This window comes from Pecten maximus, chromosome 8 (genome assembly GCF_902652985.1).
Source record: "Pecten maximus chromosome 8, xPecMax1.1, whole genome shotgun sequence".
NCBI classification, from domain to species: Eukaryota; Metazoa; Mollusca; class Bivalvia; order Pectinida; family Pectinidae; genus Pecten; species Pecten maximus.
The window spans coordinates 12,314,018-12,336,338 of NC_047022.1; the positions used below are offsets into that span (position 1 = coordinate 12,314,018).

The following is a 22,321-nucleotide window of genomic DNA, read 5'->3' on the forward strand; positions in this document are numbered from 1 at the left end:
AATGAGTATGAGACTATAACAGTATAAAATGTATATCAATCTTAACGACTCAAATCATATGGATTAGTACTATGAACAGGCAAGCCAAATATTGTCAACAATTATTATCTAGTAATAACATTAATTCTGGACATCAAGAGAGATCTACTGCCAGTTCAAATAAAATGTTTACAATTTACATGTAATATGATTGCACAAAATATGTAAACTTCATAAATTTTTGAAATAAAAAGCAACTTTAAAAGACAAATGCCATCATAAAAAATATATACCCTGACTTTGCCCACTTAAGATATAAATTATCTAAAAAGTAAACCAACATCATGATCATAGTTTAACCAAATTGTACTCATTAAAACTTAAAATTATGGAAAAATATCAATATCAAATAAAATGAATAGCAACTGCAATAGAGAAATGACTTTCATTTCCAAAGCATGATTCACAAAATAAATAAAAAATATCAAATAAAATAATTATAGTTTCAACTGCTTATAATTTGTAAATAATATATTCTTGTATTGAATATAACAGGTTTTGGGTAATAATAAGCTTAGTTTTCCTCTGATTTAAATTATGTAAGAAGAAAAACAATAAATGATATTTGGTCTTTTCAGTCCATTGCTTTCCAGTTTGGGTGATAAGTTGCATTGTCACAAATATTACAAAGTGGTGTGTCAATTAACAGTCAGAAATTTTGAAAGCTTCAAGTGAGGGTCAATACTGACAGAATATAATACTGATATGGGACTAAATGGGTGTTTTGAGTTAAATAGATTTCTCATTTGTCCATATATTTAAGTTGGATGTTAATAACGTTGTTATGTCTCACAAAATTTTATTGTACTTGCACCAAAATCTCAGCAACACCAAATGGCGTCAGAGAATTCCATATTTTCATATAGTAGAGCACTCTGGCCCTACACCAGACATGTTGTCAGGGCCAGAAGAAATTCCGGCTACAGGTTTACTAACACAGGCTTGACAAATCTCCATTCAACAAAACCCAATCATCCTTAGATTTATCTGCACATAGCCAAGATCAATAAGCAAAATTAATAACTTTTGTGTTTTTCAACTTTTCCATTTAATTTTGAAAGTACTAGTAGTAACTGGATATATGATTCAGTAGTCTAGATGTAGTTTTGAAGGAGAGTAAGAATTACATTAAGAACAGAAATCAAAACAGAATGTATTGGTGTCTTTTCAACTTATCAATAATACTGTGGTTGATGTGAGTTACAGGTTTTAGCCGAGAGCAGACCAGATAAGTTTGGCTGGATGATACGGTGGTATGATGAGATCTACACAACACTTGATTTGGTTCTCCAGAATTTTTACCTCCGAAATCACTGTAAGAATCTAGATCTACTACACAGGCAATATTCCTTCATGTGAAATTCATGTGAAATTCGTGTGAAATTCGCATGAAAAAATTCATGTGAATTTCATGTGAAAAAATTCATGTGAATTTCACATGAACAAAAATTCACATGAATTTCATGTGAAGGAATATTGCTGTGTGTAATACAATGTATTATGTTTTCTAGTAAGAACTAATTACCACTTTTTTTCAAGAAATGTATTAACTGGATTTAAGATCAATTAAACTTTAAAACTATTAACCGAAGTATCACTTGTGGTTAAAATATATTTAACTTTTATACTGCCATAAAACTGTTAGTTTGGGAAAGTTAAGATGATTCCTATGTCCAGCAGTGCTGGTTTTTGCTACAGCTGAAAACTGCTACCTTTTTGTTTCTCACCTTTTGTATGGGGAGGATCCAGGATTTTGCTAAGGTGAGTGGGTTGTATATGATCGAAGCCAGGATTGAGCTTTTAACTAAATTTTTGCAAACAGATCAAACTTTGACTTGGTTATACTTAAAATCTATATGAAATGTAGAGTTTACACTGGTGGCTGGCATATATGCTCTGAGTTTAAAAAGACACTCAACAAAACCTCTTTGTTCTGTCGCTGCTCTGTAATGAGGGAAAATTAATCTTTTAAATGAATAGTTCAATATAAAGTTCAAGTTCAAGTTTTATTTTATTTGAGTGTCACATGTCAATACAATACTTGATTAAAAAATGTACATAAGAACAATAAAATACATATTGACATCCAGCTTATGAGACACTAATTACGAATAAAATCTATTAAAAGCTATCAATTATGCTATCCGTTATTGTTAAATTATACAATGATTAAAATATATAGATTATCAATGTCACATACTTATTTTTTGGAGTTCAGAGACTAACACTAGTCTGTAATAGTTATGGTATTATCAGGCTACACATGAGCCTTGAATTAATTAGTAAATAATTGTACTGCATATTAATGAGCAAATTGCTCATCTTAATAATTAATTAAATTTCACACTGGATATATGAAAGTTACAACTGTACCATCCTATAGTGTAGAACATGGTTAGTCTCCAACCCTCATATATACAAAATACAAGATATTACTTTCAGGAGAATTAAACATACTATAACAATGCTGTTGGTATATATTTCCTGCATTTGTACGTATTAAAAATGGTAGCTGCTAATATAAGCTATCAGAAATGCTATCCATTATCATTGATATCTACAATGATTAAAATCTATCAATTATCATTTTATCAATATCACACTTATTTTGAGGTTCAGAGACTAACATTAGTCTGTAATGGTATTATCAGGCAACATACATCAGCCTTGAATTAAGTAAATACCATAATTGTACCGTATATCAACGAGCAAATTGCTCAACTTAGTAATTAATTAATTCCACAAAAACCATCATGTAGTGTAGAACATGGTTAGTCTCTGGCTAACCCTCATATATTACAGCATATATACGTATCTATCACCACATGACGTTTCCATTGTGATAAAAAGACAATATTTTCCAGGTTCCTCCTTTGCTGAGAATTTCTATGGGATCAAACGAGTGCCCTTATCAGGAATGAGTAGTGGTGATAAACTCCCTTCGGTGATCTTCTGGAAATCTATTGTCTGTTTGGTAAGTATTGACAATACAGTACACTTATACGTTCACCTTTTATACTATAATTGTGATGTTTCATGAAATACAAGTACATTGTACAACAAATACATTTTTTTTTTGTCTCCAAAATTGTCAGTAAACTATAGATATGTCGTACATATATTGTCAGAGGTTAATGTAGACAGATTTTACTACTAAATAGAGGTAGTATTACCCACTGATGGTGTTTTCCACTTTGAATAAAAACAAAGACCCCATCAAGAAAAAATCCTATTAGACAGGGGAAAATTCTCCAAAACAGAGGAAATCCACCAATTTTGATGAAATATGTAAGAATTATAGCAAAGAATAGCTGTAAAATGTTAAAGAATAATTCAAGACACTGTGGCCGTTCATTTCCCGGAAATTTCATAATGGGTAGTAATCCCCAAATAACCCCTAATTGTATTACATATCACAATGTGGATATATTGTATTACATGTATAACAATGTGGATATATTGTATTACATGTATAACAATGTATATATTGTATTACATGTATAACAATGTATATATATTGTATTACATGTATAACAATGTATATATTGTATTACATGTATAACAATGTATATATATTGTATTACATATATAACAATGTATATATTGTATTACATGTATAACAATGTATATATATTGTATTACATGTATAACAATGTATATATATTGTATTACATGTATAACAATGTGGATATATTGTATTGCATGTATAACAATGTATATATATTGTATTACATGTATAACAATGTATATATTGTATTACATGTATAACAATGTGGATATATTGTATTACATAATATATAACAATGTATATATTGTATTACATGTATAACAATGTGCATATATTGTATTACATGTATAACAATGTGGATATATGTATTACATGTATAACAATGTATATATATTGTATTACATGTATAACAATGTATATATATTGTATTACATGTATAACAATGTATATATTGTATTACATGTATAGCAATGTGGATATATTGTATTACATGTATAATAATGTATATATTGTATTACATGTATAGCAATGTGGATATATTGTATTACATGTATAATAATGTACTGTATATATATTGTATTACATGTATAACAATGTATATATTGTATTACATGTATATAACAATGTATATAATGTATTGTATTACATGTATAACAATGTATATATTGTATTACATGTATAACAATGTATATATTGTATTACATGTATAATAATATACATGTATCATGTCACATGTTTTATATAGACATTCGACATACAATCACTGGGCTAGTCTTGAGTATTAGTAACAGTAGTACATTGCAATCAATCTTCATAAAGTTTGTAAAACATACACAATTATTTTTGATAAAGAAATGCATTTTGGCTGCTTTAGTATAACTATGATAATCATCAAATTATATAATCATCAAATTAAAATTGAAAAAAACTTTTAGGGTTTTTGGAAAAATACTGCTGTATTAAAATTGAAAGAAAAAACCTTAACAGACTTTTAACTGTGGGTGTGTGCATGTATATATAATGTCACTTTTTTTAAGGCGTTGATACCATATATCAAACATAAGCTGGATGAAAAGTTTGAAGAGATGCGACATAAATTGAATGTTGGTTACAACTCCCAGGTACGTACAGTTAGGGATGACACTGTAGTTTGGAATATTTCCTCAATGTAATTAGGTTCAATGTTTTTTTGTCAAAAGAAAAAAAAAAATGTTAAACCATGTTCTTCATGTAATGAATCTAATCGACAAGTTACGTGTAAAAAAAAAGTTCACTATCAGTCAATGGTCCAGGTGACACAGAATTATTCCATACATACCGGTAAAGGAAAGTACTAATACATTTTGTACCTGAGTACTAGATATGGGTTACACACCAAATAGAGCTCAAATGCACAGTTTAGGAGTTTTATTTCTTTTAAAAGTTCATTTTATTGTTTTTTTCACAATGTACTGAATATTATAATATTTTCTGAAATACTTATGTGAGATTCTGTTAAATATAAAATAAATACTGATATTATGGTCCGCATTTCAGTATGTAAAACTTGGTTGTGAAAGTGAAATTACAATATTGTGGTATATCATGTTAAGTGTTACTACACAGCTTATTGACTACTTCATGATGTACATGGATATACATGGCTTCATCTGTTTTCAGTTTTGTTGAGTAGATATTATGGGACAACATTTGTATATACCAGTAATGTTTCCCACGGATTCTTAACTCCAGCAGCCCCTATCAATGATTATTTGGGTATATATTTGTCTGTTACCTTTGTCTACTGGGCATAGAGATCCTGTTTGGGTATATCTATTATTAGCTCACTGGTTATGAGTAACAGTGAGCTAATGCTGCGCCCCCTAGCGTTCATGTCGGAGTCGGTATCGGCGTCCCACCCAAAGACTTAAAAGTTTTTGGGGTAAGTTTTTGGAAAGCTTGTAAGTCCCAAAGTATACACCTAATACACTTTATTTGGTTTATACATTCATTTGAGGTAAAAGAGTAATATTATGGCAAAATCATGCAGAAAAAATTGTGATTTATTTGCATTTTGTCAGTTTTTAAAATCTTTCATTTATGTCTAGGTGGATGGGTAGCCAACTTTAAATGTAAACTGTATAGTTCACTATGAGTTTTGATAATTTCAGCCCAGCCTTGCTGGGGGTTTGTCGAGGGCGTTTGTGGGAGTGTACCCCTACATCCACATGACGTGGGAAGGCAGTGTGTTGTGGTATCAGCTAGCGTACATGTTTGGGAGGGGACGGTGGCACACACCCTTTGTCCAACTGGCAGGAGTAGAGCTTTGTCATATACAAGAGGAGGATCTTGCTGCTGCTGCTGTTTCATCTATAGACTGGAACTCTGCTAGGTATTGAACTGATCAGGTGTCTTCCTGTTCAGATTTATCCTAAAGGTTGTTAAGTTAGTGCCGGATATCACTTCGCGTGTCCATGTTTGGCAGGCACTCTTACATTTTTGTGCCCCTGCTTCAAAGATGTTCGAGGCATGGAGTATGTGTATTTGTACCTCTTTTGCATATCTGTGTCTGTCACAAATTTCATCAAATTATGAATAGCAATAGGATGCAGATATTTTAAAGGATCTTTTGTGGTCAAACACCAATGTTTTGCAGTGAAATCAGAATATAGCTTTTTTTTCAAATTTTTACTTGTATTTGATTTTGATTAAATTTTGCATTTAGCTTGGTTTCCCTCAATGTAGGAATGTGTGCAATCATGTTTCACCAACATATCTCTATTTAAGGGGACAGTCAGGAAATAAACAGATAGTCATGCTATGCCTTTCCAATGCTTATTTTTTTGAAATCTGGACTTTTTGGAAGAAAAAGTTTAATTTTTCAAAAAAGTAATTATTTCAAAATTAAGTTATTATAGATACTTAACCTATTAGTAAGAATTTTATTTTTGGGGGCATGTTTATTTCATCATAAATTAATTAAAATTATGGAAATTTGAACAATTTTCCTGATGTTAGAACCTAACATGTCTCCCGGGAACATCTTATATGCATCAATGCCTACAAGGGGTATAAGTCTTACAAGCTGTTCTTGAACGAATGTCTTGTGCTCGATTGAAAATCTTTTTAAAATTGTTTAAATGGGAGATAGCAATTTTTGAGTGATTAATATTTCTTTAAAAATTTATGTAATATCTTATTCACCATTTTAAGAATTTTTCAAAATAAGACATGAAACCTTATTTGATTGTACTGTGATATATTGATTGAATGTTTCTGGTGTCTTACACATTATGCTTTATGACTTTGTGTCGTGTATCTACAGTAGGGTTGGTTACTTGTTGTAGCACGTCTGAGCGACTCGGATACATTGGGGAGCGGGCCCTCAACTTCACGGCCACCTCCTTGTCCACAGGACTGTCTGTTGGTGTCTTCTTCTTACAGTTCCTTGACTGGTGGTACACAAGTGATTCCAATGCTCCCTCACTGATGTCCCTTCCTGTTCCAGAGCCTCCAAAAGTAAGTCTTCACAAGGCTTATCCTGTGATATATACCTGGTAGTGTATCTTTTTGAGCCAATTGTTGCCTGTTTTCTTGTTTTCATGTCATGCTTATTTTCATTTATCTAATTATCAAGTAAATTTTGATGAGATAATGCAGGATGAATTTTTACACAAATTATTTTAAATTCAATGCAAATATAATATATATGAAATGTTTGATTAAAAATGTTGCTGTTTTAGGATGATGCAGACCTAACCACGCCCCCATACAATGTGTGCCCGGTGTGCCTGAGGACTAGAACCAACGACACCACCTTGTCAGTTTCAGGGTAAGTAACTCATGATCAACTGTCTTACTTTAAGTTAATTTGTTTTGATATATGTTTAGGAATATACTATTAAGCAATTTTATCACATGCTTGCAACATTTTGTGATTGGTTGTGTTAAAATTTTCCACACCCAAAAAAAGCTATCAACCGATTTCATTTGAAATACACAGGAATGTTAGGGACTCATAATGTGTACATATGCATGCAGATTTTTTCCCCACTAATTTAGGTTGCTGTGGTAACCTGTTCACTAAAAACAGGTTTTTGTTGGAAAATCTTCACCAGAGGGGCGGTGGAAGGGTGGGGGGTATGAGTTGGTCCTCTGGACGACAGTTCTAGTTTTATATTATTTTTACTTGGTGAAGATATTGATGATTGAAAGATGAAATAAATTTATGGTGATGGATTTATGACACAATGTGGCCAAATATGGGGGAGATGAAAAGACGGGGAACAAAAGCTGAAGATTTCCCTCAAATTTAGACATGTATGTTACAGTCCAAGGGAGGTAAATCTTCCTTTCTTAGCAATGTGTCATAATTTCATTAACTCCTAAATTATCAAAATGCAGCCTTAATATCATCTTTACCAATAATACAAAATGAAACAGTTTAAGTATTGTGCTTATAGTAACTTATTCCATAAATTGTCTGGAAGCATCTCACTTTAAAAGCTGTTGAAACTGGTTTTGCCACTAAAAATTAAGACAAGCATCTTTCAAATAGTAACCATGTTTAAATCGCCCAAGTTTAGGGCTTAAAGTTTTCCGTTCTTATAAAGTCGTGATTTGATAGATCATAAGCCTATATTAGTCACAGGGTTAATCCCTATCTTTTTGAATTTTTTTTGGGGAAGAACGAGCATATACAAAATTCAAAGTCTTATAAAAGTAATACTATGTACAGTGGACCCTCGATAATCCGAACACCTTCGTTCCCAGTCCAAAGCGTCCGGATTACGAGTTTTCCGGACTGCCGAATTTCGTGTACCAGATCAAAAAAAAAATTGTCGTGTAAGAGTTATCTCCCTTGATTATATACAATCCGGGACGTTTCATAAACACGTCTAATTGTCAGACTTTTTAACAATAAAATATACTTATGTTTCTGATATGATTCTCTTTTTTTTGTTTTGTAGAAAGTAAAAAATAAACTGTTTTTAAAAGAACATGTAAAGTGAAAGTTGTTTTATTTATAGCGGGCATATGTGACCTACAAACAACACACATGCGTCACGTCCCGGAGGTTCACAAACAAGTAGAAATTACAAATGTTAAATACCTTAAATAAAATACCCCGATTTTACAACTTACCGTCAGTCTATGTTTTTTTATGATTTTTACGTACCAGAAACCCCAAGCTATCTATTTAAAAGTACGCGACACCAGCGAGAACTACCCAAGATGTCCGATAATTATTCAACCCGTATTCACTTAACAATGTGACGCTTAGTTAAGTATCAGAAGACTATTGACTAATTTGTGTGTAATCAACCCAGTTCTTGTGATCACTGCTTAATACGTAAATGTGTATGTAATTAATAACATGCAACTTTCAACGAGTCGTCGTTTCACGTAACGTTAACGGTGTTACAATGCCGATATCCGTGTTTACCCAATACAAGTGTTAATGATGTTAATTACCGATCATAAATTGAACTGAATGTTTGTGCATAAATTCTGTAACAATTAGGTCGTAGAGAAAAAGCAATGTTCCGTTATAAAAACAAAAGCTACACATTGTAACACAGGTAAACACCCGGGGCTATGACCTGGCAGCGGTCGCTATGACTACGCACAGTGTCAAGCAATATTCTGTACAGCTGTCGACACGGGTGACTTGCCCCGATATTTTTTTCTCCTCGTGGTGAAAAAATCGTCCGGATTATTGAGGGAAATTTACTAATGAAAAGTACGTTCCGTTCCCAAAATGGGCTTCCGGAATCGGAATCCGAATTTCCGGACTGGTGAGTACAAATAACGTTACGGAAATCCGTTCCCGTGCATTTCCGTCCGGACTGTGAGTTTTCCGGACTATCAGCGTCCGGATTATCGCGGGTCCACTGTATAATTAAAGATCTCCTCTTGATAATCAAATACTATAATAGCATAGTTAAAAATGTCATTTCATTGGATTCATTGGAATTTTGAACTTATAGATAAAGAAGGTTTAAGGTAATTTATGATGGGAACACTTTGGATGGCATTTACATCACTTTAAATCATACCTCCTTCAGGTTATATCATGGTCCAACCTTGGAAATATAAATACATTGTACTTCTATTTTAATTCAAACTACAAAAGCCTTACAGTGTTCTTTTATGGTGGAATTATGCAGAATATCTATTTTTCTGTTTCAGGTATGTGTTCTGCTATCCCTGTATATATGAATATGTGAACAAACACAGATGTTGCCCAGTTACCAGCTATCCAGCCTCTCAAGAACACGTGATAAAGCTGTATCCTCCAGATTCTTGACAACCGCTGCTGAAGTCAAACATCTGAGTGATTGTGTATGGTTAGGACAAATTCATAAATTGTTTTGATGATTGTGTTTGCATGGAATGCATTGTTGAAAATCTTGTTAATGTTATAATTATAATTTGTTATTGTTGGAAATTGAATTTAAGAATTTTGCATGCTTTTAATTAAAATGTAATTATGACTTTTTCTGCTTGTATCTTTGTCGTTGATTATACAAGGGTATCGGAAAGTTGATGGCTGACTAGGGTGGTCAGGTGGTACAGTGGTAACACACTTGCCTTTCACCTAGGCGGCCGAGGTTCTAATCACCTGCCCGACCACGTGGGTTTTCCCCGGGTACTCCAGTTTCCTCCCACAGTAAGACCACTCTCGCGCGCTTCCATCCGGGCCAACAAGCGTGATTAATATAAGTTGATATAACTTGTTTCGCAATTGTTGTAAAATAAATAAAATTTACAAGTTCATGTTGTACATGAGGTCTTAAGAATATACACTTGCATACCACCTCACATCAATTGGATGGACAAGTGGCACAGTGGTAACACTCATGCATTTCACCTAGGTGGATGCGTTTAAATTTCAGTTCTTAAGATTTTAAGAAAGCTTAGTACATGTTATGTTACAGAAACTGGATCTGACTAGCTTTTATTCTTTCTTCGCCCAGACTAAGAAGAGTCTGAATGGGCTAACGTCACTTTTGAAGTTATTGGTCAAGGGGGATGTTGTCTGTATAACCAGCGTTCCCTAATGGCTACCCAGTGTAAGATAAGTCTGAAGTTACACAAAATATAAAATGTTTGTTGTGTAAAGACATTCCGTGTTTTTGTGGTTGATAAGAAACTGAAAAAAATATTAATGCGATAGTTATTTTTGGGACTCAGGTATTGGAATCCTGGACTCGTGCTTTTCTTGTAGAACACTACTTTTTGTCTATCTTTGTGTCAGGACTCATCAAAATTTTGAAAATAGTGTTCCGGACTGGTCTGAAACAAAAAATGGTGTTCCAGACTGGCCTGAAACAAAAAATGGTGTTCAGGACTGGCCTGAAACAAAAAATGGTGTTCCAGACTCGCCTGAAACAAAAAATGGTGTTCCAGACTCGCCTGAAACAGAAATTGGTGTTCCAGACTCGCCTGAAACAGAAATTGGTGTTCCAGACTGGCATGAAACAAAAAATGGTGTTCCAGACTGGCCTGAAACAAAAAATGGTGTTCCGGACTGGTCTGATACAAAAAATGGTGTTCCGGACTGGTCTGATACAAAAAATGGTGTTCCAGACTCACCTGAAACAAAAAATGGTGTTCCAGACTGGCCTGAAACAAAAAATAGTGTTCCGGACTGGTCTGAAACAAAAAATGGTGTTCCATACTCGCCTGAAGCAATTCATACAAAAATGGCTGTGGTTGAATTTTTAGACTTCTATTTTATATGGAGTATGCAAGAAATTTTGTGCCAGGAAACTACTGTGTTTGTCTTGCAATAAGCCCAGACGACCAGTACATAATGTCTGACTTAATAGAGAGAGAGGTGGCCAGGTTATTACTGGACAATAAAACAATGTACGGGCATTACTACTGAATTATTGCAAAAAATGGGAATAGGCTTATCACCAGGCATGGGATGTTTGTTGGGTATAGTATCTAAATAGCTTGAAACTACATAGAAATCTACCCATGAATATTTCGTGTCATCCTATATCTTCATTGGTATAGAGAACATGTACATGTATCTATATGCTGGTACTCATTGATACAAACATGACAAATATACGGGAGGTGGGAGATCCAACGTCTGTGTAAACAGTTGGTATGGTTCTGTGTTACCCAGCCAACGAGTTCCACAAGGAATACAAGAGTGCGGCCGTAAAGTTGAGTAGTTAAAGGGTAAAGGTGACCATAACAACGTCGTGCTGGGTTGATCAGCTTTAATCAAGTTATTGACTAGTTTCGACACTGAGGAGTGTCGTCATCAGAATAAATAAAAATACAAACATTCAGGTATAAGGTACAAAATGCGGTGCCTTGCTTAGTGACAATAACATAACAAATGTTGAGATTGACAAAATAAGGGAATAAGATAAGAACTAGGACTCACTGAAAAACTTGAAAAATAAAATAAATACAAAAAAAAAAAAAGAACTAGGACTGTGTTTCTGAATTAGAGGTCAAGGTCAAACAGAAATATCATGTTTTAAGTTTTAAAATTTTAAGTCTGTGGTCAAGAGCATTGTGTCAATGGGTCAAAAGCTGACCGATACAAATGTGATCGAGATGGACAGAGATCAATGCTCACTAGTCATAGAGTATAAGCACTAAAGGCCTGTATTACTGAATGAAATGTCAAGATCTAACATGAATGTCAAATCTTTTTAAATCTACAATCAGGCATTGGTCTGTACTCATACCCCGAAGGAAAATTTTACTGACAATGTCCTGGATAGATTTAAAGTCCTTTTGTTTGAATTTTGAATTAATCCAATCTGTACCTTGAATAGAAACACAGTCTACAGTGACAAATTATATAACACATATATCTATACCGTTCCTCTTTAAGTTGGAAATAATTGAAGTCTTTTTGCTGTTGCATAATTTTTCTATAGCGTGTCGTATTTCAGATAGTAATTTTGTATAGATTGGTTCTAAAACACATTATGCAGATTTGTTAATGTTAGTCTGTAACTAATATATTAACTTTTATTTCTTATCATTTTTGAAATTAGTACAGTAAAACCTGTCTAATCCGACACCTGACTTTTCCGACATCCTGTCAAATCCGACACTGTACCGTATTTCCGTGATGCCAAGTGTAGTCAACAACAAATACCTGACTTTTTCGACACCCTGTCTAATCCGACCAAAAGTGTCACTCCCACATGGTGTCGGATTAGACAGGTTTCACTGTAGTACCATAGTTATATACAATAACCCAGAACAGCCGTATGCAAAATATGTTTCAGACTGAATACATGTACTGTTGATAATATTAAATTTATCATGTTTATAACGGACAAACTAAAAATTAATTGCATTTATAGATGGAAATAAAACAACAGATAATTATAATTAACAACAGGGAAAAATAGTTAAAATAAAGTAAATACCAGAGAGAAAGTTTTGGTATTTTTCATAATTTCTGCAAAAAAAAAAAAAGAATATTATCTTCAGACCTTCGGTAAAACTACAGATATTTAAGAAATGGAACTACAGAACCTTGACAAACAGGTAATCTTTACTAGGTGATACCTATAGTTACCTAGTACAAACAAAATAGATGATACGGCTAGCATTGTTTTTTAATTTCAACATTTATGATGCATTTTTTAACTGACTATATATTTAAGTGATTTTCACTACATAATTATATTAGGGTAAAATATTGCATCCTTATTCATTCCCAATTTTCATTAAAAGTCTTGCTGATTATTATTATATATGAGATTCAATATTAGATATGCAATGACTATGAAAATAAAAGTGTTTAGGCCTTTAGTTAGGACACATTGTGCGTATGTCTATAATTAGAATTCTGCAATATTAAAACCTGTTTATTAAGTAGGTCTAAACATAGCGTCTTATAGAAAGGTATCATTTTAACTGGGCATTTCACAGGTGTCGCTGTACATTGTATTTACAGCCGTGTATATGATACTTACTGTCACACACCCTATTTATTCATTAATTGAACTAAACAACAACAGGCCATGTAATTGTATTATGGTATCCAAGTTAGTCGGGTGTAAGTTATGAATGGTGTCCTGTTTAACGCTCCCTCGTACTTGTGTACTATGTGTGTCTGTTTGGACCAGCTCCTCCGGACAATTTATACTCCAATGAACATACAAAGTGGAATGAATTTGTGAGTTCGGAAAACAATTTAATGGTGTATTGTGTGTTTGAGGGTAATTGTTGCGAGTCATTGATTTGTTGTCGGTACAGGCCAGGCGGCGAGAATGCGGCTGTTAGGCCTGTTTTGTTTGTCCACTGACGATCTGGACTTTGCTTTACAAAGACTTGTTAGCTGAATATATCAATAAATCAGATTTTCAAAGTTGGTATTTTCCTAAACATCATCAAAGTTAAAAGAATTTTTCAGTTTGATTTTTTTGCCTATTCTCAATATGTCAATATATATATATATCCTACCATATTGTAATAATTCTTTGAACATTTGAAATGAAAATAGACTGTAACTGTTTCAGCTAAGCTGACTAATGGACTTTGACCTCCGATAAAGCTAGAACATTAACCGTTGATTAATCCTGACTGAACCAAAAATAAATACAATATCATAATGAATTTTGATTTTGTTTAAATTCAGACCTCATTAAAATTATTCATTAGGCCAAACTCATCTTGTTAAAGTTTTTTTTATTTCTGTGATTGAGTTTTAGGTTTGTTTTGAAAGTCTTGATCAGGAAATTCTTCTCAATAAGAAGCACCCTTTGGTTTCTGATTTGGTTATAATTAATAATCAAGTTAAAATCACAGTTTGACTCAGAATTAGCTCCGCTGCCCAAAGGGGGACCTCCCATATGGTGTTCAGTGAGGTAGCCACCAGCTACTACAAGGAGATCTTGCCTTAAAATGATCAAACGTCAGTTAGATTAAATAGGTAGACTGTGGAATATGCCATCCAGACACTGACTAAAAGCAACCTTAAAATAACAGTTCTTGTATTACATTTCCATATTTATACACGGCAAAAGTCCAGGGGCCGTTACACGTAATCTCTTAGTCAACATTTAATGGGGCGGGCTTATTGTAGGACAATGAAACAACATTTGTTGACATCTATACTAAAAGGCAATGGACAGGGTTTAATTGGTGAGTACATAAAAACAGTAATGGCTGGATTTTTTTTCTTTATAAAATCAAAACATTTTTAATGTCATGGCTTATGATATTCTCAAATGATTAAAAAAAAAAAATAAATTACTTAAAGATACGCTGATAAAAGTTTTCTGAGTGCTATAAACAAATAGCTTCAGGATGTTGTCTCAGAATATTAGTAACAAGTTATTAAAATCATTATGGACCATTGATTCACAATTGTTGGTAGTATTTAGGGAATACATGCCACACTTTAAGACAATAGCTGATGACAGCAATAGGCCTTCCTATTGTCCCGTGTCTGACCCCCGATGGGACATTTAATGCCATCGACGTGCAAACCACCAATCGGGTTTGAGTATCGGAATCACAGAAGATCTCGACCCTTCTAGTAATACTGTGTCAAAGTAAAAAATCTGTATGATCAATAGCTACAAGCCAGGTGTGTTTGAGTCTATTTACACGCACGGCAGTATATCTACACTGTCATTTACCTGTGAGGAATCTACCTGGACATACACCTGTTAATGAGGAGTCAAGTGTGTATTTATGGACTTGGACCAGTTCTTGTCACCTTCAGGGTGGTAGTGTCCCGACCAATTCTGATGGACCATTAAGTCCTTTCTACAGATGGAGGTGTTGGGCGCCGTTACCTCAGCTCCTGTCAGTGTGCCCCCCTAGTGGGTTTTAAATTTCGGATATTAAGTTTTCTTACTTTGAATGTTGGAATGGCCAGTAGATATTTCGTACAAAACCCGAAAAAGGTAAGTTACAACATGTTTGTCTTTACACAATAGAAATTCTTTATATAAATATCAGTTTTTCTACTTAAATTTCTACAATTAAGAACTTGAGAGTACACCAGTGTATTTCTAAAGGTATCAAATGGAGAATGAAGTATTCAAATAGAAAACTTTGAACAGTTAGTGGGGAAAAGTTATCTGGACTTTGATAAGGAGATGTGTGATTGTTTGGTTTGCAGATAGACAGAAAGTAAATGGAATTAAATCTCTGCTTTCTCTCTTGATTAATCTCGTAAATAACCGACCTCAGATAGCAAGTACACACATATAAAGATTGACTACAACACTAGGAAATAGTCGGAATTTCACCTCCCTTGGCTCGGATCATCAGTTTCTACCTATACTATTGTCGGACCAGGGAATGGTATAGCGGCCCCTCCCTAGTATTTTTGGACCAGGGAACGATATGCCTTAGTTACATAGCGGTTTCATATCATTTCACTTGATGATGCATATATCTGGTATTTTGGATGTCGACTCAAAGAATCGTATCTTTTCAAGATGTGTTATTGAAGAAGTTTTAACAAATAGGATTTAGTCATTAGACTTGTTGTGCGTCATTTGAGTTTATTGCTAAATAACAACTGCTGTTCATGTACTTCTATATTCACTTTCGCGAATATATCACTTACCTGTATGTGTTGATAAAGTGATGTCAAGTGCTGTTTATTGAAAGCTACAAAATCAGTTTTGGATTTACACCGTACAGAACACTGGTGATGTTTCTGGGATATTTAATGCTGTATTAACCTGTATTTATGTCCGGGGAAGTACGTTTCCTGTAGGCTGAAGAATTATCTAACTTTGATGAGTGAAATCTATCATTAAGATATACTTGACATTTAGAACTTTTCCCTGTGTTGGAAATCTTGATCTTCCTGTAATGTTTTGAAGATGGCGTTATGATATGGCCACTGGATTAATACTAGATTTCCATATCTAATGAGTTCCTGATGACAAGTGAAATGTGAAAAGTCAGTATTCAAACAATAGACGATATAATATTGTTTCCATTCAGGTAAACCTTATATACATGTTCAATGCTTCAGCACACATCAGAACTATTTAGAAGTAGATCAATTTGACAAATTGGTGGGATATTATAATACAATTCGGTAAAATGGACTCCGTGATGTCGTGGCTCAACTCCTCTGATCAGGTGAGTTTTGTGACATTTGAATTAATCTTGTGTATTTCTCAGACTGATGCATGTGCATGTTTTAGTTTCGTATTTACATTTTGATTCAAGTTGCATTCATACCGTGGTATGAATGCAGTATCAAGTAGTGTTATGAATGCAGAAGGATTAATCAAAGTCATTTTGACACTTTATATCCCACCTTATGTAACATATGAGACTGTCATTAGAAGCAAACGCTTTGATGAAGTTAAAAACCGTTTCAAGATTACCATCTGTATTTACAATACAGTATTTTCAATGCCACAAACTCTGTAATTATAAATTCAGCAGGTAATGGTAACTGAATTGAGGTTATTTTTTCAAATGTTCATGTCAATATGAATGCACAAGAATATTTTAATGGGACATTAGGATGAAGTCTTTAATTCTAAAAATTACCATATTTTTTTTTATTGCACATGAATATTTTAATGAGACATTGGTATGAAGTCTTTAATTATAAAAATTGCCAATATTTTTAACTTACTTGGAATTGATTAAGTTTGTTAACTTCATTCTAATTTGGATCACAAGGTCAAATTAAGGATGCGTACCTGTATAGGTCATTATTTGGTAACATGGGTAAATCAGTCGTGTCACCTGGTAATCTTATCCTCAATTTACGAGGTGTCAACTGCATCTCAATATGGAGATTTGTATTCAAAACATTATTTGAAAAAATACTATGAAGAATATTTCTTTGAAAGTTTTTATGAAAAGATCTGTATATAAGAAAGCCCTAAGATCATGGTCAGTGGGTCCTGACAGAAGTATCTGTTGAAGTTTGTGATGCCTGTATACCGTGTACAGCCAACTCGTGGTTGGTCCGGTATATAGTGTTGTTGTAGGGAGTGGCTCTGCAATGAAAACATTACCTGTACTGTGTTTAAGATCATTCTCAACAACTGGTATTTTTGTGAACTTAATACTGTGATATTTAACTGACCAACTGACATTGCAAATGATGTTTGAGAAGATAACTGAACTAATTGATAATTATCAAAGATTGGTTTATATATCTAATTTGCATGAGTTTGTTAATTATGATCTTCCTGGTCTACACTCTCATTCTGTGAACTATAAAGCACAGATCAAGATTTGGTATTAATCAGATTGATTAGGTAGATGCAATAGAAAGCTTGTTTACCAGATTGGATTCTCACAAACGCTTTCAGTATCGTAAATGTATACATCTCTCCATTGTACATAAATTGAATCATATATCTGATATGGTTTGGTGGTGAACATTCAAGGTTAAAAGGTTAAAGGTCATAGAAACTTCACAGATAATTTACCATATATTTCTACATCAGAGATTACATCAACTATACACACCTGATTAGAGTGTAATGGTCTCTCACAGGTTAAGGTCAAAGGTTACATGGTCAATCATTTGTCAAGGTTCTAAGGTTACACTGTCTCTCATGGGTAAAGGTGAAAGGTTACACTGTCTCTCATGGGTAAAGCTCAAAGGTTACACTGTCTGTCATGGGTAAAGGACAAAGGTTACACTGTCTCTCATGGGTAAAGGTGAAAGGTTACACTGTCTCTCACGGGTCAAGGTCAAAGGTTACACTGTCTCTCATGGGTAAAGTACAAAGGGTACACTGCCTCTCATGGGTAAAGGTCAAAGGTTACACTGTCTCTCACGGGTCAAGGTCAAAGGTTACACTGTCTCTCATGGGTAAAGTACAAAGGGTACACTGCCTCTCATGGGTAAAGGTCAAAGGTTACACTGTCTCTCATGGGTAAAGTTCAAAGGGTACACTGTCTCTCACAGGTCAAGGTCAAAGGGTACACTGTCCCTCATGGGTAAAGGTCAAAGGGTACACTGTCTCTCATGGGTAAAGGTCAAAGGTTACACTGTCTCTCATGAGTTAAGGTCAAATGGTACACTGGCTCTCATGGGTAAAGGGCACTGGTTACACTGGTAAAAGGTAACATGGTCACTCATGGGTCAAGGTCAAAGGTTACACTGTATCTCATGGATTAAGGTGAAAGGGTACACTATCTCACATTGGCCAAGGGCTGAGGTTACATGTCCATTCCTGGGTGAAGGTCTAAGGTTACATGGTCTTTCCTGGGTTAAGTTCAAAGGTTACTCTCAACATTTTTACATATTTTCCTGTTACATGTTTTTGTGTGTAATAACATGTGAATATTGATATTTTATATGCAATTCTCTGATGAATTAAATTTTATTATAAAATGAAAATGTTAATAGACTGATTGTTTTGATGGAATTAGAAAATCATCTGATTAGTCCTGTTTCAAACCTCAAAAATTGGAAGGTTGGTGTGTGTGTTACAGAATTGGTTGTTGTCATTTAGACTTGTCATAGGTAAAGCATGGTCCAATATCATCAAAGCAGAAATATTGATTTTTTTTATACAAACCAGCTCTGGTACTCAATTTTGGTATTGTGTTTTAACTTTGGTTGTTAGAAACACATTCATAATGTCAAAAATAAGTTGAATCATGGGTAAAGGTCAAAGGTTACACTGTCTCTCATGGATTAAGATCAAAGGTTACACTGTATCTCATGGGTAAAGGTGAAAGGTTACACTGTCTCTCACGGGCAAAGGTGAAAGGTTACGCTGTCTCTCATGGGCAAAGGTGAAAGGTTACACTGTATCTCATGGGTAAAGGTCAAAGGTTACACTGTATCTCATGGGTAAAGGTCAAAGGTTACACTGTATCTCATGGATTAAGGTCAAAGGTTACACTATCTCACATTGGCCAAGGGCTAAGGTTACATGTCCATTCCTGGGTGAAGGTCTAAGGTTACATGGTCTTTCCTGGGTTAAGTTCAAAGGTTAATCTCAACATTTTTACATATTTTCCTGTTACATGTTTTTGTGTATAATAACATGTGAATATTGATATTTTATATGCAATTCTCTGATAAATTAAATTTTATTATAAAATGAAAATGTTAATAGATTAATTGTTTTGATGGAATTAGAAAATCATCTGATTAGTCCTGTTTCAAACCTCAAAAATTGGAAGGTTGGTGTGTGTGTTACAGAATTGGTTGTTGTCATTTAGACTTGTCATAGGTAAAGCATGGTCCAATATCATACTACAAATCATGTATACATTATAGGTCTAGAATCCAATCCCATTACTGCCAAATTAATCACAGATAGAATGATTAAATTCTTAGTGTATTTCTAGTGTTTACAATACTGTATGGGGCCGCGGTGGCCGAGTGGTTAAGGTGTCTCGACACTTTATCACTAGCCCTCCACCTCTGGGTTGCGAGTTCGAAACCTAAGTGGGGCAGTTGCCAGGTACTGACCATAGGCCGGTGGTTTTTCTCCGGGTACTCCGGCTTTCCTCCACCTCCAAAACCTGGCACGTCCTTAAATGACCCTGGCTGTTAATAGGATGTTAAACAAAAACAAACAAACAAACAAACAATACTGTATGGGAATCAGTATATTTATCACTGACTTCACTCACCAGTCCTGTCACAACCTAATTAGCATTTGTAAGACACATAGAATGTAAGATAGATTATCATCTATTGATGGTTAGACTAATATCAACTTCAACACAAGACTGAGAAGAAATGTGAGTTAAAGTAATAATTAAAACTCATTTGGATTACCAGGGAGTAACTGTTTGTAGAAAATGTCAACTGCAATTGCAGTACTGTTTTGGTGATACTGGTAAAATGCCAGAGATAAAAATTCTCTGAGTGACTTGATGTATTTTAAGCTATTCAATTTTACAGAGACAATACATAAAAAGGTATACTAATATATCATTTGAATGGAGATCGTCATACAGATAATATTTCTGTTTCTTAGGATCTGATGTTATCATCAATTCCATATAATATAATGATATTACTAAAAAAGTATTAATCTTTCCAGCAATACACATTAAATCTCTGGTAATATATCCTCACTGTATTCATGACTTGCACCACTGAAGCTGTTAATTCAGGATTTAAAATGTCATCAAAGCAGAAATATTGATTTTTTTTATGCAAACCAGCTCTGGTACTCAATTTTGGAATTGTGTTTTAACTTTGGTTGTTAAAAACACATTCATAATGTCAAAAATAAGTTGAATCATAAAAGATCTATTTGAAGATTAATGTTTTTTTTCTGTACCTTTAAATTTTCCTGAAGTAATTTATAATTGATTTGACACATGGTCAAGCATCTTAAGCAGTTTTATCATATTTCAAGTGAAATGCACGATGGAGTTTCAAAAATCAATCAATTTTGGTTCCATATACATAATGACCTTGTTTGGACTTTTCTTTTCCAGCAATCATGTCTTGATTAATGATATAGGCTCATTTTAAAATGTGGAGAGTTCTATGAAGAAAAGAAAAAGACAAAAGTTGAGCAAGTTCCCTAGAACATAATAAGTGACAGTTAGATAAAAGATGGCCGTGTAACTGTGTATTTTATCATTAATCATGTTCGTAAGATTGTCATTTTGAAAAATGAAATATGTAAAATAGGATCAAAATCAATCGAAGTCCATAGGACCTCATGATTACACCGTCACCCAGATGGCATTCATATTGATCGTAAATGTAATTTGACAATGTCCGATATATCTATGTTTCAGAGATTATTTTTAAATATTCAAATATTGTTCTATCAAATTATAAAAAAAAAAAATTCTGTTATTTGTGTTTATTTACTGGAAAAACTGCTTTGAATTCATAAACATATAAATAATTGATGTAAAGCTTTTCTGTTGTTATGTGCAATAGATAGGTTGACATGGCACCAAAAGGGCACCATGTTGTTGTCATGTGATCTAGACTGTATCTAAAATCCTTTAAATAATATCCAGATGAAAATAAGTCAATAAGAGACAGTAATACAAAACGTAAAAATAAAAGTATGAACTGATAATCCAATACCTTTGTTATAACATAATGGGAAGGTAGGACTTTGCAGCATTGCAGTAGGAGGCGATTGATACTCCAAAATTTCGCCATCAGATGAGAATTTCACTTGGAAAGACTTCTCCGTAAGGGCAGTGTGAAAATGGAACTGTCCACAGAGGACACAATATCAGCGAAGAGTGTTCACAGTTTCAAGAACAAAGTTGATGAACACTGTGAAAACCAGGAACTACTGTAAATCACTTATATTTCGCGTGGGATTTATTTTTGCGTTAATTCGCGAGGAGAGTCAAATGCGAATTCAAATCCCTCACGAATATCTATATAAGAATGACAAGAATAAGTGGCATCCATGTTGAATATACCATAATCTTTAGATGGTAAACAGACATCGCCGTTAAAGTAATTAGCTTTATTTATGTTGAAAACAACTCACTTCACTCTCCACATGACGATATCGCCGACCTGTTAACGTCATTCGCGAATTGAAAGTCATTTTGAGATCAGAATTCGCGAAAATTATGTATTCGCAAAGAAGTCGAATGAGGTGAGTTCGCGAAATTAAGTACTCACGAAATATAAGTGATTTACAGTATTGTATGATCTATAACCATAGATAATCCGTATGTATGTATTGAGTCTGGTATAGAGGGTTCCCATCCATATAATGTAAATAATTTATGTATAAATTACTGTGTGCTAGTTATAAATGTTGTTTTCTGTCTTCTAATTCAGAAATTGTCTGATTCAATCATGGGTAATTTAATAAATAAGCTTGACTGTTTACA

At 33.8% G+C, this 22,321-nt stretch overlaps 2 protein-coding genes across 9 annotated transcripts in view; both read left to right on the forward strand.

Annotated features, from left to right (window-relative positions):
* LOC117332478 (peroxisome assembly protein 12-like) overlaps positions 1 to 10,028 on the forward strand; it is a 10,716-nt gene extending 688 nt beyond the window's left edge. Inside the window, exons 2-8 of the mRNA XM_033891394.1 lie at positions 1,246 to 1,354; positions 2,904 to 3,013; positions 4,585 to 4,668; positions 5,698 to 5,918; positions 6,874 to 7,045; positions 7,270 to 7,358; positions 9,719 to 10,028. Coding sequence (XP_033747285.1) covers positions 1,246 to 1,354; positions 2,904 to 3,013; positions 4,585 to 4,668; positions 5,698 to 5,918; positions 6,874 to 7,045; positions 7,270 to 7,358; positions 9,719 to 9,836 — 903 coding nt within the window. The 3' untranslated portion in view covers positions 9,837 to 10,028. The remainder of the gene's footprint in view (positions 1 to 1,245; positions 1,355 to 2,903; positions 3,014 to 4,584; positions 4,669 to 5,697; positions 5,919 to 6,873; positions 7,046 to 7,269; positions 7,359 to 9,718) is intronic.
* A 5,064-nt stretch (positions 10,029 to 15,092) lies between these two features.
* Positions 15,093 to 22,321, forward strand: part of LOC117332479 (anucleate primary sterigmata protein B-like) — a 118,774-nt gene continuing 111,545 nt past the window's right edge. For 4 of the 8 annotated variants that reach the window (XM_033891398.1, XM_033891401.1, XM_033891402.1 and 1 more), the window contains exon 1: positions 15,957 to 16,633. In XM_033891398.1, the coding sequence (XP_033747289.1) occupies positions 16,595 to 16,633 (39 nt within the window). In that variant the 5' untranslated portion in view covers positions 15,957 to 16,594. Of the gene's footprint in view, positions 15,436 to 15,952; positions 16,634 to 22,321 lie in introns of those variants that run through there. The other 4 variants (XM_033891396.1, XM_033891397.1, XM_033891395.1 and 1 more) reach the window with 4 other exon arrangements.